General features: G+C 40.9%; 2 protein-coding genes across 2 annotated transcripts; one reads left to right on the top strand and one right to left on the bottom strand.

Moving 5' to 3' along the window:
* Positions 1–3,735: 3,735 nt before the first annotated feature.
* LOC128379175 (RING finger protein 222) lies at positions 3,736–4,362 on the bottom strand. The gene has a single exon (XM_053338816.1). It carries the CDS (start codon positions 4,360–4,362, stop codon positions 3,736–3,738), a length of 627 nt encoding a protein of 208 aa, XP_053194791.1.
* Positions 4,363–5,380: 1,018 nt separating this feature from the next.
* Positions 5,381–13,507, top strand: ndel1b (nudE neurodevelopment protein 1-like 1b). Its single transcript, XM_053337823.1, has 9 exons — positions 5,381–5,488; positions 8,094–8,190; positions 10,210–10,363; positions 11,115–11,263; positions 11,551–11,687; positions 11,802–11,969; positions 12,071–12,159; positions 12,346–12,491; positions 12,663–13,507. Exons 2-9 carry the CDS (start codon positions 8,105–8,107, stop codon positions 12,751–12,753), a joined length of 1,020 nt encoding a protein of 339 aa, XP_053193798.1. The 5' UTR covers positions 5,381–5,488; positions 8,094–8,104; the 3' UTR covers positions 12,754–13,507.
* Positions 13,508–13,677: the final 170 nt, after the last annotated feature.

Genomic DNA, 13,677 nt, shown 5'->3' with positions numbered 1-13,677 from the left:
TTGTCCCTGCACACATTTAATAGGTTTACTGTAGATTCATAATGTTTCACTTTAACACCAGGTAACAAAGATGCTGCAGCAGAAATGCAGAATGTTATTTCTGCTATAAATCAATTGTGGTCTTTCTAATTCTGTCTCCTGAGCTTTGACTTCAAACATGTAAGAGTACTAATGAGTTGCACACCAATGCCCTACCTGTTTTAGTTCTCTAATCCATTATTTAATAGATACCTGTGTAAATAGCTATATTACTTTGAGCCCGCTTAGGCTAGTTAATTGTTTCATAATGAGGATAAATGGGGGAAAAATATCTGCTTATTCATTAGAAAAGCTGATGCTTAGTCAAATTTGGCACACTTATCACTTCTAAATGTGAAATTGTTCTGTCTCCTTGGTTGGTATGGTCACCACAGACAGTAAATTAGACTATTTCTGATGCTGCAGTGTCACTTTTTAATTTTGTTCAAAGCATCTTAGGGCGATCTTTTTTTTTTTTCAATTAAAGTGCAATTACAGTGTTTACTGATCCACCTCAATCCAAAAGTGGTCAAAGTCACCCTCCCCAAAAGTACAGAAAAAGCCATTAATTTTATTGCAAAGCAATTAATTTCTTCTTTTTTTAGTTTGTTTTATGTGAAATTTTACTTCTGAGAAAATTAATTCTTGATTAACCTCTCTCAAAAGTGATCTATGGTATGCCTCAGTGTGTGTTCTCAATGGATATGTTTATGAAGATTTTTGGTGATGTTGATAATTATATTGATATTTGTGGTGAATATATGACAACAATTGCAAGTGCCCTCACACTGGTTGTTATTTTGGAACTATAGGCATAATCAATGTGTACTAGAGGTTTTATTTTCTGTGCTGGATCCATACATTTATATGAGGAGGCTGGGGTGACTCTCTTTGTGTGCTGACTGAATGTGACTCACTCAGATTTCAAACCGTATAGGCTACCTGATTTAGTAATAAATAACAGGACAAATGAGAGCTTGTGTAGGGATGAGGGCCTGTTGGCATGTACTAATATCAGAACATGCTTTTGTGCATCATAACTGGAACTTACAGCCACCTAAATGCATGCATTCATATTCATTATTGGTGTAGTTATTACGCTGCTGAAAAGAAAAACGTGTACCCTTCCTTAGAAGACAAAGTATAGTTTCATCGCATATCATAATTTTCGGAATAAATTAACTTTTTCAAAGCAATTTTTTCAAAGCATATTCATAGGAGCCACCTTTTGCACCAAATGGTACACTATCACAAAGTTTTGCCAAGCATTTTAAATGCTGTAGGCTTACATTTCCTAACTCACGTCACCGCCAATATGCTGATCTAAGGTAAAGCTCAGTTTGTTTACATTTTGTGGGTGGGGGAGAGGGGGGAGGGGGGTTAAATGAGAAAAAAGGAAAACTGAAAAAGAATCATGCATGCACCTAGATAGTCTTTTGATAATCCACATTTTGTGTCAATCACTGTCTTTTTAGGGATTGTAAGAGGGGTAAAGGATACATGTAGAAATGGACTCTAGAGAATGTGGATCACAATAAATGGTCCTTTGTGGAGTTTTGAGCAATATGGTAGAGGAGTGGATGCTGCCTGTGGATGTACTGCCTCCTGCTTTCACTAGTGTACAAACAAAACCTGCCGCTTGTCAAGCCCACCATGCCCACCCCTTCCTCCTCTGCTTAGCATATCAAGTGGAACACAGTGTGTACTGTGAAGCCTACCTGCAATCCTTATCAGAATGTCAGAAATAAATATATATATTAAACTCTACATTTGTAATAATCTCACCTTGTTCATGTGTTTTCTTCAGTGTTTGCTGTGTGTTCATGGAAACAATGTGGATAAATAATTGGTCCTGATGAAAGAACTATTCAAGACTTCTGTCTTTCCACATACAGTAGTGTCACTGTTTTAATTGAAAAGGCTTTGGATGTTATATAACCCTATTTATACAAAAGCAAGGACATACTGGTAGATAAACACAACAGCTGACACAGTCATTTTCTCACTCTTAGATCACTTTCATAATATTGACCTGAATGTTTTACTTCCACTACTTTATCTTCCTTTTAGGTATTATCTCTTTGAATGGCCTTGTAATTGGTGACTTTTGTGCATTTACAACTTTACAGTTCCTTCGGGCCTATCCACTGACATCCCAGTTATTCCAACAGGACTATGATCTATAAATCCTAATTGCCCAAATGAAATAAATAATGATCCTCCTCCCACACACTGACAGACTATGACTGAATAACTGAAGCCTCTTAGTGTGTAACCTGTAGGACTGGACAGACAGGATAGCTGAAGTCTTGCCACAGGAAGAAACTAGGAGTGATAGTGATACTGACAACGCTCAGTCTACAAACCAGTCTTTTTCCACTCCATGCTGTGTAATGTGTTGCATAAGTATGTTGAAACATAATTCTTTGCTTAAAAGCAATTTACATTAATCTTCCTTATAAGAAAGCATTTTATTTTTTTGTTTTGCATTTTGTTTTTATGTAATTTATGTGGTTGAAAGTTAACCTAGCGTTCAACTCTGTCTCAATCTGGACTCCTCAAGTGTTAGTGGTAATCTAATGCTACACTCCAGCAGTGTATCTCCTTACAGCAGTCAGCCAGGCACAGCTCATCTCTACCTGCTAGTCTCCTTCAGACTGCCATTGGTACATCAATTATTTCTTACTGAAAGTTTTCAAAGTGGTTCTGTTTACATCGTCACATTCATGGGAGACAGTCATGTGCTGTATAGGATGTTATTGGGGGATCTAATACAGCCATTAAGTCCCTCTGACTAACCACATATTAAATATATTTTTCACTTTGTCAGCATGTGGAAATTTCATGACATTTAAAAAAAACATAGCTGTCATCTTGTCTTGTGACGTAAGGAGGAGATATCTGTCAACATAACCACCTGACTGGTCTGTTAACATATCTGTTCCCCCTCCCTAAACCAAGTTTGTGTCTGCTAAAATGTACCACCTCCCTTTTCTCCTGTGGACATAAGCATGAACTAAGGTTTACAGCTTTTGTCCACAAAGTTATTGTCTGCTGCTTGGAAACAGTGTATCCAACAACAGGGAAACACAATAATGAACTGATTTAACAGCAGTTGGATAGGGTGAAATGGTTTTTATTGCACTTCACTTTTTTCCTCCCAAAATCTTTGCAAATTGTTGAATATGTGAAATGTCTTTAAAATATCCATACTGGTTGGATTTACTCACTTTGAAATGTGCTTTGAAATTGTTAAAATGTGTTTGCATGTTTGCCTCTCATAAAACAGGTAGAACATGTCACAGGCAGGAATGCAAAACAAAAGACTCAGCTGTACAGGCTTCCCTTGACTTTACTTTAGACTGTTGCTTGGTGATGCACCTAAAACAGGAGCAGGCCATAAACTCTGACTTTCCCTTCAAATCAGGGAAGAGAATTTTTAATTATTAATAGACTAACGAAAACTATACATTTGCAGTGGTTTGATGGTACACTGAAATGCTCTAGATTACTTTGATTAGTAAGCCATATAAATTACTTAATTCATTGCATGTTTGGTAGGTATAGCTGCTTGACTGTGTTAAAGTTGGAGTTTTTAAAGATCTTCTATCAAATGTCTCTTCACCATCCCCTCTTGGCATTTCATAATCCAGACATCACTTCAAAAAATATATTTTTTAAAGAATAAAAAATAATGCAGACATCTAAATCACTGTGCTATGCCAATAAAATCCACGGTAAGGTTGCAGCTACCAGTGCAAGTATAGTAAATGCCGACAGCAGAATAATCAGGCATTGCGCGGTTGTGCAAATCCTACGCCTTCGCCGGCGATGAGGTTGAACCACAGTCATCACAACGCTGATCGCATCATCTTCAACCATGGGTCGCCCTTCAGCGCTTATGATGAAGATTTGGGATGTCTTATGGCTGGGGCTGATCATCCTCTGTCGACGGGCTCGCTCAGAGACCCCCCTAAAGCATCGAGAAATCCAATTAACGCTCCTCGGTAAACTGTCCGTGGCGGAGCTCCGTGCGCTCTGGAGCTGTCCCAGTGGCAGAGGAAGAGGCACCTCCAGGGTCTGCCCCTCATCTGAATCTTTGTCCGCCGTGGGGATCACCGACACTTCTTGTTGTCTCTTGATGAATGTATGATGTCGGCAGATAGGGCAAACGATAGTATATCTGATGTTCCCATCCCTGTTGACGCTGACCAACGTTTTGACCAGACAATCGTGGCAGAATACATGTCCACAGCTCAGAGTCCTTTCAGTGCCCGACAGGCACTCATAGCACACCGGACACTCTGGTGCGTCCTCCTGCACATCTTCCTTAGAAAATGCCATAGAAGAAAAAAAAACAACAAAATGCTAGCCTAGCCTAGCTGAAATTATTCAGTAGTAGACTCCTTGGTGAATGAAGTTTTTTTCTCCTTAGCGCTTGACTTTTTTGCTCTTGGCTGTGGGTGGAGGCGAAAACGACGTCTTGTAAAACAGGGCCTGCCACCTTTGGCTGCAGTGACTGATTGGGTCTCCTGAAAGGCACTATTGGCAGTTCAAGTGGCCTAGCAGGTTCACATGACACTTGCCTCAATTAAGGCACATTCTTTAAAGAGTGTCAAAACTAGCACACCTGACCAAATTATAGACGTTTTTCAAAGCTGAACCTTGTAGTGCAGTGACGACAAAGTAGGCCTGGATAGTAATTTCAAATAGGCCTAGCCTTTATTTATCAGGGTTTTGGTCCAATGTCTTCTATAAGCCATTTAAGTTTCTAAAATGTCTTAATTGGCACTTGCTTCCGTTTTAATATTTTCTGTTGACTGTAAGTCTACAGATGTCAAATTTAGAGGCTTAGTGACATTTTTATTTTTATTTTTTTGAAAAATCCTAAGTAAAATGTCTGTGAGACCAAAAAGAAATTTGGCAGTGGTGAAGAACATTTAAGAAACCACTGTAAATTAACCCATCTCCGCACAGTTCACAGCTAATATTGGCCAACAAGGCTAACCGAGCATAGATTAGACATAATTAATAAACTATAAGCCTATTGGGTGCCATCGGGGGGAGGCGGGGGGGGAATCCCTTTAATGAATAAAATGTGTTCGTTTGTTTTTTCTACATGTTCCCCTGTTGATGTGTGGTGGTTTATTTTCTGGTAATCACATGCCACCTTGTGGTCACTGCAGTGTTGTCTCCAGCCAAATGAAGGTGCGGCTGATTGTAATAATAGAGCCACTTCTATTTTAGCCGCGTCCCGCCTACTTCTGACGAAAACGTGAAAACGTCAGCACGTACGTACACGGTTTACGTAGGTTCCGGGAGACGCGTTGGCAATTTCCTAAACACACTAGTACCCTCAGTGGCCGGGGGAAGAGGTGTCTGTGTGTGTGTCTGTGTGTTAGATGTGACGCCGGCTAGAAGGCGACCTACAGATACAGAAAACAGTCGGACACCGGTTTCAAATGAGCAGGTGAGTCATTGAACCTTACAATGAAAGTATTACAGTTGGATTTTTTTAAATGTTTGACCTGATGAAAATGAGCCGTCGTGCTGCTTGCTGTGTGATGACAGCTCGACCTCGGTTTTAAACGTCGAGAGCTTTCCTCTTTGATTTTTAGGCTCCCGTGTTACACTAAGTTAGCTATACAGTTCACGTTTTCAGTTTTTGTGTATGTGTGTGTGTGTGTCTTTAAATAGCTACTGTTTGGCATTAATGTCTACTCATTGACAGCAGCTTTCACATTAAGCTAGCGTTAGCTACCTAAATAACCCCCTGCCACTGTAAATCTCGCCTGATAAATGTTGATAAGTGACAGCTTTAGGATTGCTTCAGTTTTGTCTTTTTATATATCTTTAAAATATGTGTGTTACCTGTAAATTGTGTATTTTTGTGTTGTTGTCAGTATATAGAAATGCTGCTATTGTTGGTTTTTGGTGTTCACTGTCATAACTTTCACATACAATATAATTATACTGAATCTCCTCTGCAATACAAGATACCAAAATATGGGCTCAGTTTTAGAGGAGCACTACCACCACACCCTGTAAAAATGCCGGTCTGATTATTGTCTATATTGGAGTGAATCAATAAGGCTACCAAAAAGCTACCTCACCCCCCTCTCTGAGGCCCCAGTATTAAAAAAATATGATTACAACAGTGACAGTACTGAAATTCTTAGTAAGCGCCTCGTCATCTGCAACAAAAGAGGATCTAGAGACAAGAATGTGGGGAAGAGGAAACTCTTTTCACTGTCTTCTCATGGCTGTAATTTCCACATGGCTCCACAGTTAGTGAAGTGTCACCGTCACCGTGACTGCTCGCTATGGGTCCTGCCTGTCCTGGTGTTGACAGACAAATAGTGGTCAAACTGACACCGCTCCAAAGGATGCTGAAACAAGAGATAGCAGGAACTGTCATTTGTTCTGGAGTCTCAGCACTTGACCTGTTATGTGATATAGTTTAATCCTTCTCTCCATCTCATTTTAAGGGATGTATTGTCTTACAAGTATGTTGCCAGTCTGTCCTAAATATGTAAAATATCTTTGGTAGGAATTTCGGAAAGGCATGAACCTGCATTGACCCATATTTATGTGTCTTGACAGCAGGCTGATGAATAGGCGTGTCTTTTAAAGTGAATGTAGTTTTCTCCTGTTTAGGTGAGTCACCATAGAAACAACACCCTCTTGTTTCCAGTCGCTCACACCTTTTGGTGACAGACAGGGGATCGATAGGGAACACCAGGTTTCATTCAGACCATTCAGCATCACAGCACTTTAGGATCTGCTGGAAATGAAGGTCGTTGTACATGATCAGAAGGAATATTTTTGTCTCTCTTCACAGCCATATAGTAAAAGTAACATATTACATCATGGACATTAGTGGACACGTGAGATCACTTCCCATTTTCCACCCTTACAGTATTTTGGTCTCCAGTTTCCCTCGTAATTTCCTCAGCAGTGTACGGACACGTGAGGGGCCTGTAGCGAGTAAATTGTTGATGACAACATCTTTGAGGAATGTTAACAGGGAAGAGCGGGCGGTCCGGTCTCTGGCTCCACATCCTTCTGAGTTTAAACCATCTTTTTTTGTCTTGGCTTGGAAAATAATCCTCGCAGAGGCCCACATTGAGCTGGTGAAGTGAAAATATAATGATAGTGGCTACAGTAATCAAACCAAATTCCCCAAGACCTTTAAGTATGACGAGTGTTGTTTGCTTGTTAGTCCGGCCATAGGATTTGCTGTGCTATCTTGATTGGTCGTCCACATATTTTCAGGAAATCCTTAAAAGCTCCAGGCACATTTTGAACTGTTCCTGGAGCTACAGCAGCATGAGTGTGTGGGCTGCAGCTGTATTTCCCCTCTACCACACATAAAACACACACAGCCGGTCTTTGCAGATGTGTGTAATCACTTCTTAATATCTTGCTAGTAGGTCCACATAGATCGTGGTGAGTCAGAATTTAATTGCTCACCAAAAAAAGAGGAACAAACGTCTAGTTAAGTGTTACAGCTGCAAATACTGTAAAGCGGAAGATGGAGCAACTTTTAACTGTTTCTCATAACTTCACAAGAAGGCTGCAGCAGACAGTTTTGATCCATGTGGTTGTAGTCTGCCTTAATGAACACAGGGTGATGATAGTGAATTAGTTATGTTGACGTTACATGAGTCGAGCTGAGTTAGAGACTGAATGTGGAGGAAGCCCACTTTTACAGGCCACTGGGCACATATCACTGAGGCTGGTGATAGAAAGAACTCAATCAGTTAATCAAGAGTAGGGCGATTTTCCCATCAGAGGCTGTGGCCGCAGTCACTGATTCACGAATAACTGAGTATGACATGACCTCGGAGCAGTAGGGCGACATCGCCGGGCCGATCTCACTTTTTAATCTTGATTTGTCTGGTGGTTCAGATCGGTGATAACAGGGGAATGCACTGTGCCTGATTGTGCACGCCAAATGACAGATACTGAAAGTGTCATACCATGTTTGAGTCACCTACAAGTTCACCTGTTTTTTTTATTTTAAATGCTTGGCCTACTTTTAACATCATTCAATATGTCTCTTTAATTTTCAGTGTGCCCTGAAATGGACACAGAGATGATTCCCAAATTTTCGTCAAAGGATGAAGAAGTTGACTACTGGAAGTCTCAAGCCCTCAAATATAAGAAAAGGTAGGATTTAATTATCATATATTAGATAACATGCTTGAATGTATTTGCTGTGTGAGCTGACCTATATACAGTAACGTAACCTCTTTACTCATGTTAAACATATTCTGCTTCATTCTCAGCGTTTTGTACATGGAGGATATAACAGTTTGCTTACTAAGCTCATTGTTATAAATTGGGTCATGTAACAATGCGTCCTAGTTTATTTTATGATATGTCTTACAAAAACCTTAAACCAAATACCAGATTGCAGCAATATACATGGATTCCCCCATTAAATTAACACTGAAAAAAACTCTCAAAATTGAACAGCAGCAAGTCAACTTTGTTTTAAAAGTTGTACACACTCACTCTTATGTAACGAGCAAATGCTGAGTTGCTGAATATGTGGTTTTGTCTGTAGTTACGAAAGACATGATTGCACAATAATTTGCTCATTATGTTTAACCAAACGTCTGTGACATATTTGTGGATACGTCTCTGTTTAATGTATCAGCACAGAGGGCTTCCCTCTCCTCTGTTTAGCCATATAAGGCAAATGACCAGACAAGCCTTTTGAGATTTGTGCCCACAAACAGCTGTGGCTTACTCAGAAGGAAATGACTACGTGTGAATCCAGCCAATGGGAAACCACAACTGATGTTGGGATAGGCAGCAGTTGTACTTGTGAGGGACTTGTAAATCTTTGTAGCGCTAAGACCATCTGCATTTTCTGTCTCTGGAGTTGGGGCCCCCGACACTCTCTCAGAGGAAGGGTAAAACTGCTTGGAGTGGGTTAAAACCCCGGTGGTTTTCCAAGAAGTTCCTGCTGTGGGTACAGAAGTGGAAAAAACATCAACCCATGGAAAAAAAATGGGTCCCAGTACACGATTAGGCCTCACACATGTTTTGGTGTGTTCATTTTCTCAGGATCACTGTTACAGTCTCACATTCTCAGTCACACCATGCTAGATTTATTAGTTACTTATTGAACGTTATCTCTTTAAAGTGATATTTTGAAACTTATCTTTTTATTTTTTGTCGTGACTAGATTACTTGGACATCATACAGTTTATGATAACCACTAAAAGACTAAAATAATGTGAAATGGGCTCACGTGTTTAAAAGTTCATTTTCACACAGTCACTGTTATTTGATGCCGGATGGTTTATTTTAAACCATGAAAAGCTGTAATGGGGGAGTTATAGGGTCCAGCGTGCTGATGAGGCAGCCTCTGTGGCACTGGTATGTGTGGAACGACTCGGCACAACAACTGATTCATGGATTCCAGCGCTCTGTAGAGCCACTGCTAGGCCATTATCCCAGCACAAGTCAGCTGATGTCAGAACGGTGTTAACCACAGTGTCATCATGGGTGTGCACCCTTGACCTGTGGAAAATGAAGGTCAGATAAGATTACCTAAATTCAGAGATTAATGCCATAGATGCCCGTTTTCCCCTCTTATTTCACATTGAACTCAGATTCACACACATACACACACACACACACACACGTCAAAAGTCGGTAATAAGTAACCTGTGTGTACACACATCCTGTTTTTTATCACATATACATCCTGTGTCTGTGCTCTGTCATTTTCTCTTCACCCCTGACCTTCAACCTCTCCCACAGCTGAGGACACATGCCAACAGGCCTGTTTTTTCTGTGCTACTTCTGAACCACCTACTGTCACAGTTCAGCTGTCTCTTTAGAGCCATATATTTAGAATGCTTAACTCGACAATGCTGAGCCGCACACAGTTTCCTGTTTGGCAGAGGCAGGATTGAAGGTTAAAAATCTACAAATATCTGACTGGCTTTTCATGCAGGTTTATTCCTGACCGCGGGGGGATAAAGCTACTAGAACATGCCAGAGCCTGGCTCATCTTACAGGACAAAAGCCACGCAGTTTTCTAGAGCTCTGGCCCACGGTCATTCAGCCAGTCAGCTCCACAGAGCTGAATGGTGGACAGTGAACAGTGTAGCTGGTAATTGACAATGATTGTTTCTGTCTCTCTCTACTGTGTGTGTTTGTATCATCCAGCTGCCATGAAGCTCAAGAGGAGCTGCAAGAGTTCCAGGAAGGGAGCCGGGAGCTGGAGGCCGAGTTGGAGGCACAACTCGGCCAGGCTGAACACCGCCTGCGAGACCTGCAAAGCGAGAACGAGAGACTGAAGAACGAGATGTCCAACCTCAAGGTAAATGGCCTGGTGACTTGCCATGTAGGTTTGTATCACTTCATCGAAGGGTTAAACCACTAACACAGTAATTTGTGCTTACTTAAGAGGTTATCTGATCTCTGTTTGATCCAGAGGACAAGGCCCAATGTGTGTTAGGTGTTGCATAGAGGTAATCCTCCAGCACTGCTTAATTGGATGTCAGGATAAAGAGGAAGAAAATAGAAAACTGCAGGGACAAGTCTGGCTCTTAATCACAGCAGCATGAACAGTAGACAGATTTTTTTTTTCAGTGCACTTCTTTTATGAGCATGTCCTCAGTTGAATAAACTATTATGTAATGTATATGTTCAGGATTTTACTGTAGCCACTGTGTGCAAGACAGACAGTTTATTTTATTTTTCACATGGCCCAACATGCAAGCATGCTTGTTGCAGCTAATGTGTAAACGATTAAAAGAGATCATGAATTGTAATTTCCTGTGTTTGTGCCTTAGGTGCCACTGACTATAATGTAAAATACCTCAGGGCCCCACCAGGGAGCAAAGAGGCCTTTTTGAAAATGAAATAATGTAGACTTGCAGTCTTATGATTCTTTCAGTTACTCCTGCAGTTAAATGACACAAAATGTGTTATTGTACATAAAATAGCAAATTGTTCTTTGACACTGCATGCCTCAGCAAAATTAAATTAAAATGGATTTTTTTCCTGACTTTTTCCTGTTTTTTTACATTCATCCCTTTCTCCTTTTCATTCTATCCATCTCTTATCAGGACAAGCTGGAGCAACAGTATGCCCAGAGTTATAAGCAGATTTCTATGCTAGAGGACGACCTGGGCCAGACGCGCAGCATCAAGGAGCAGCTCCACAAATACGTCCGGGAGCTTGAGCAGGCCAACGATGACCTGGAGAGAGCCAAAAGGTCAGACTGATATTTTGGTAGATATACAATCAGTAGAATCAAGAGCACATCAGCTTTCATTTAAGACAAGAGTAGGCATGTTTGTATTTGTTTGATATGTAAACATATCTGTGTTTAAAGTTAAGATGAGCAACTGTTGTTGTAAAGATAGTTTTACCTCGAGCATTTGCGATGGATGAAAACAGAAATTTTACATTTTTGTAGTGATAAAAGCTACTGTAGTCAACATTAAAAAAAGGGTTAGGGTTAGGATATTAACTGTTGCTTTCCTCAACCTCTGTGTGCAGGGCAACAATAGTGTCTCTAGAGGACTTTGAGGGCCGTTTGAACCAGGCCATTGAGAGAAATGCCTTCCTGGAGAGTGAGCTGGATGAGAAGGAATCTCTTCTAGTATCTGTGCAGCGGCTGAAAGATGAAGCACGAGGTACAGACAGAAACCGAGCACAGAATAACTGTCTTTGCTGTTTTTAAGACAATGTTTCATCAGTGTAAGCATTGGCGGAGGAGTATGTCATGAGTTTGACTCTGTCCTCTGCAGACCTCAGACAGGAGCTGGCAGTACGGGAGAGAACTACAGATAGGATGTCAGCACCCAGCTCACCCACCTTAGACACTGACAAGATGGATTCAGCAGTGCAGGCATCTTTATCCCTCCCAGCCACACCTGTAGGAAAGAGCATAGAGCACCCCTTCATCAGCCCAAAAGGTCAGGATTTCGGTCACTATTATTTGAACACTACAAATGGGAAATCCACTTATGTTCATATGTGAACTAACTACTAACTACTGGCTTGTATCTTCTAACAGTAACCAATGGCTGTGGCAACTCATCCCTCACACCTTCTGCTAGAATCTCCGCCCTCAACATTGTTGGTGATCTCCTCAGAAAAGTTGGGGTAGGTATTATTATGTACCTTTTATACGTTTGTGGGTTTAAGACTCAACAAAAACTCAAACTGTGTTATAAAATTCTGTGTAGGTTGCAGAATACGATAGAACGATGTGTCCTGATTCACAGGACAAACAGAAAAAATGTTCATGATGAGGCAAAATGCAGATTGTATTTCCTGTTTTGTCACTAGGCTTTGGAGTCCAAACTTGCCGCCTGTAGGAACTTTGCCAAAGACCAAGCAGCAAGAAAAAATTTCTCCACTGACAATGGCACGCTCATCAACAGCAACGCTACCAAGTTCTCTCACACTCTACATACCACGTACTTTGACAAAACGTGAGTCTTGGTATACTGTTTTGTTTTTCTCTTGCCACTTGTTTTCCTCTTACTCAGCATCATGAACAGATGTGTTTTAAATGGGACACCACAGCCAAATGTGCAGAAAATGATTAGTGTATTATACTTGGTGTTACCATGTTTTCTAATACTGTGCATGTGGAACTGCAGGACTGTTAATGGATTGGATCCCAGCTCCTTGACCTCCATGGCGTCATCGAGAGCCGTGTCTCCACCAGGCATGCTGCCTCTGAGTGTGTGAGGCGTCCCCACTAAAACTCCTATCCACCCAACACAGTATGGGAACACAGAGGACACTTGAAAGACCATTACATTGTGTGTTTGCGTGAAAGAGAGAGGATGTTTGAAAGGAACGCGTGTGTGTGTGTGTGTGTGTGTGTGTGTGTGTGTGTGTTTGCCTGAGAGTGTGCATTTTTGAACTTGATGTGTGCAAAAGAGGCTTGACTATACAATTATTACGCCTCCAGATTGCAGCTCAAAATGCATTTGTGAGTAGGTGCACAGTCTTGTGCGCATACGCCCCTACCACATACTTGCATGTGCCTAAAGCTGTTCTGTATCGTGCTCGTATGAATGTCATTGCAAATGTGTTGCTCTTCTAGACGTCGACTTTTGAAGTGGCAAGTTATACAAGTTCCACTGTTCATCTGAGAGCTACTATCCCTGACAAAAGGTCTTTAACAGACCTCAGCTTCCTCTGAACCTTCTTTTTCTCCTGTACTTTAATTGCACAGTTAAACTAATTTCAATTTAGAATGTATTACATTTAAAAAGGGATATGTTCATATTAACTAATTTATCTCACAGTATGCTTTAAAATGCAACATTTCCTGTTTGCTATTTTCTTGCATGTGTGCATACGTTAAGTGGGGTTGGAGAGGTATGGCTGGATCCCATATTTACAAGAATGACTGAAGTGAATGTTGATCGTTCAAAGCCATGTAGCCACAGCGCAGCCGTTCCTCTTGTTACTGGCTACTAGCTATTATTCATTTGGAAGTAGTCTCCATTTTAAAGCTTGGATTTATCAGCTGGTTCTGTCCTCTGAGGTTAAACCTGCACTTAAACAAACGGCTCCTCACAGGCGTCGAGTGTTTGGATATCCATGGACTTTTTCGAGGGAACAGTTTTGCCTTTTTTAAATGTTAAATGTTTTTTTGTTTGT

This window comes from Scomber japonicus, chromosome 18, assembly GCF_027409825.1.
Source record: "Scomber japonicus isolate fScoJap1 chromosome 18, fScoJap1.pri, whole genome shotgun sequence".
In the NCBI taxonomy this organism is placed as follows: Eukaryota; Metazoa; Chordata; class Actinopteri; order Scombriformes; family Scombridae; genus Scomber; species Scomber japonicus.
The sequence above is the reverse complement of the archived record's forward strand: the minus strand, read 5'-3'. Positions and strand labels throughout refer to the sequence as shown.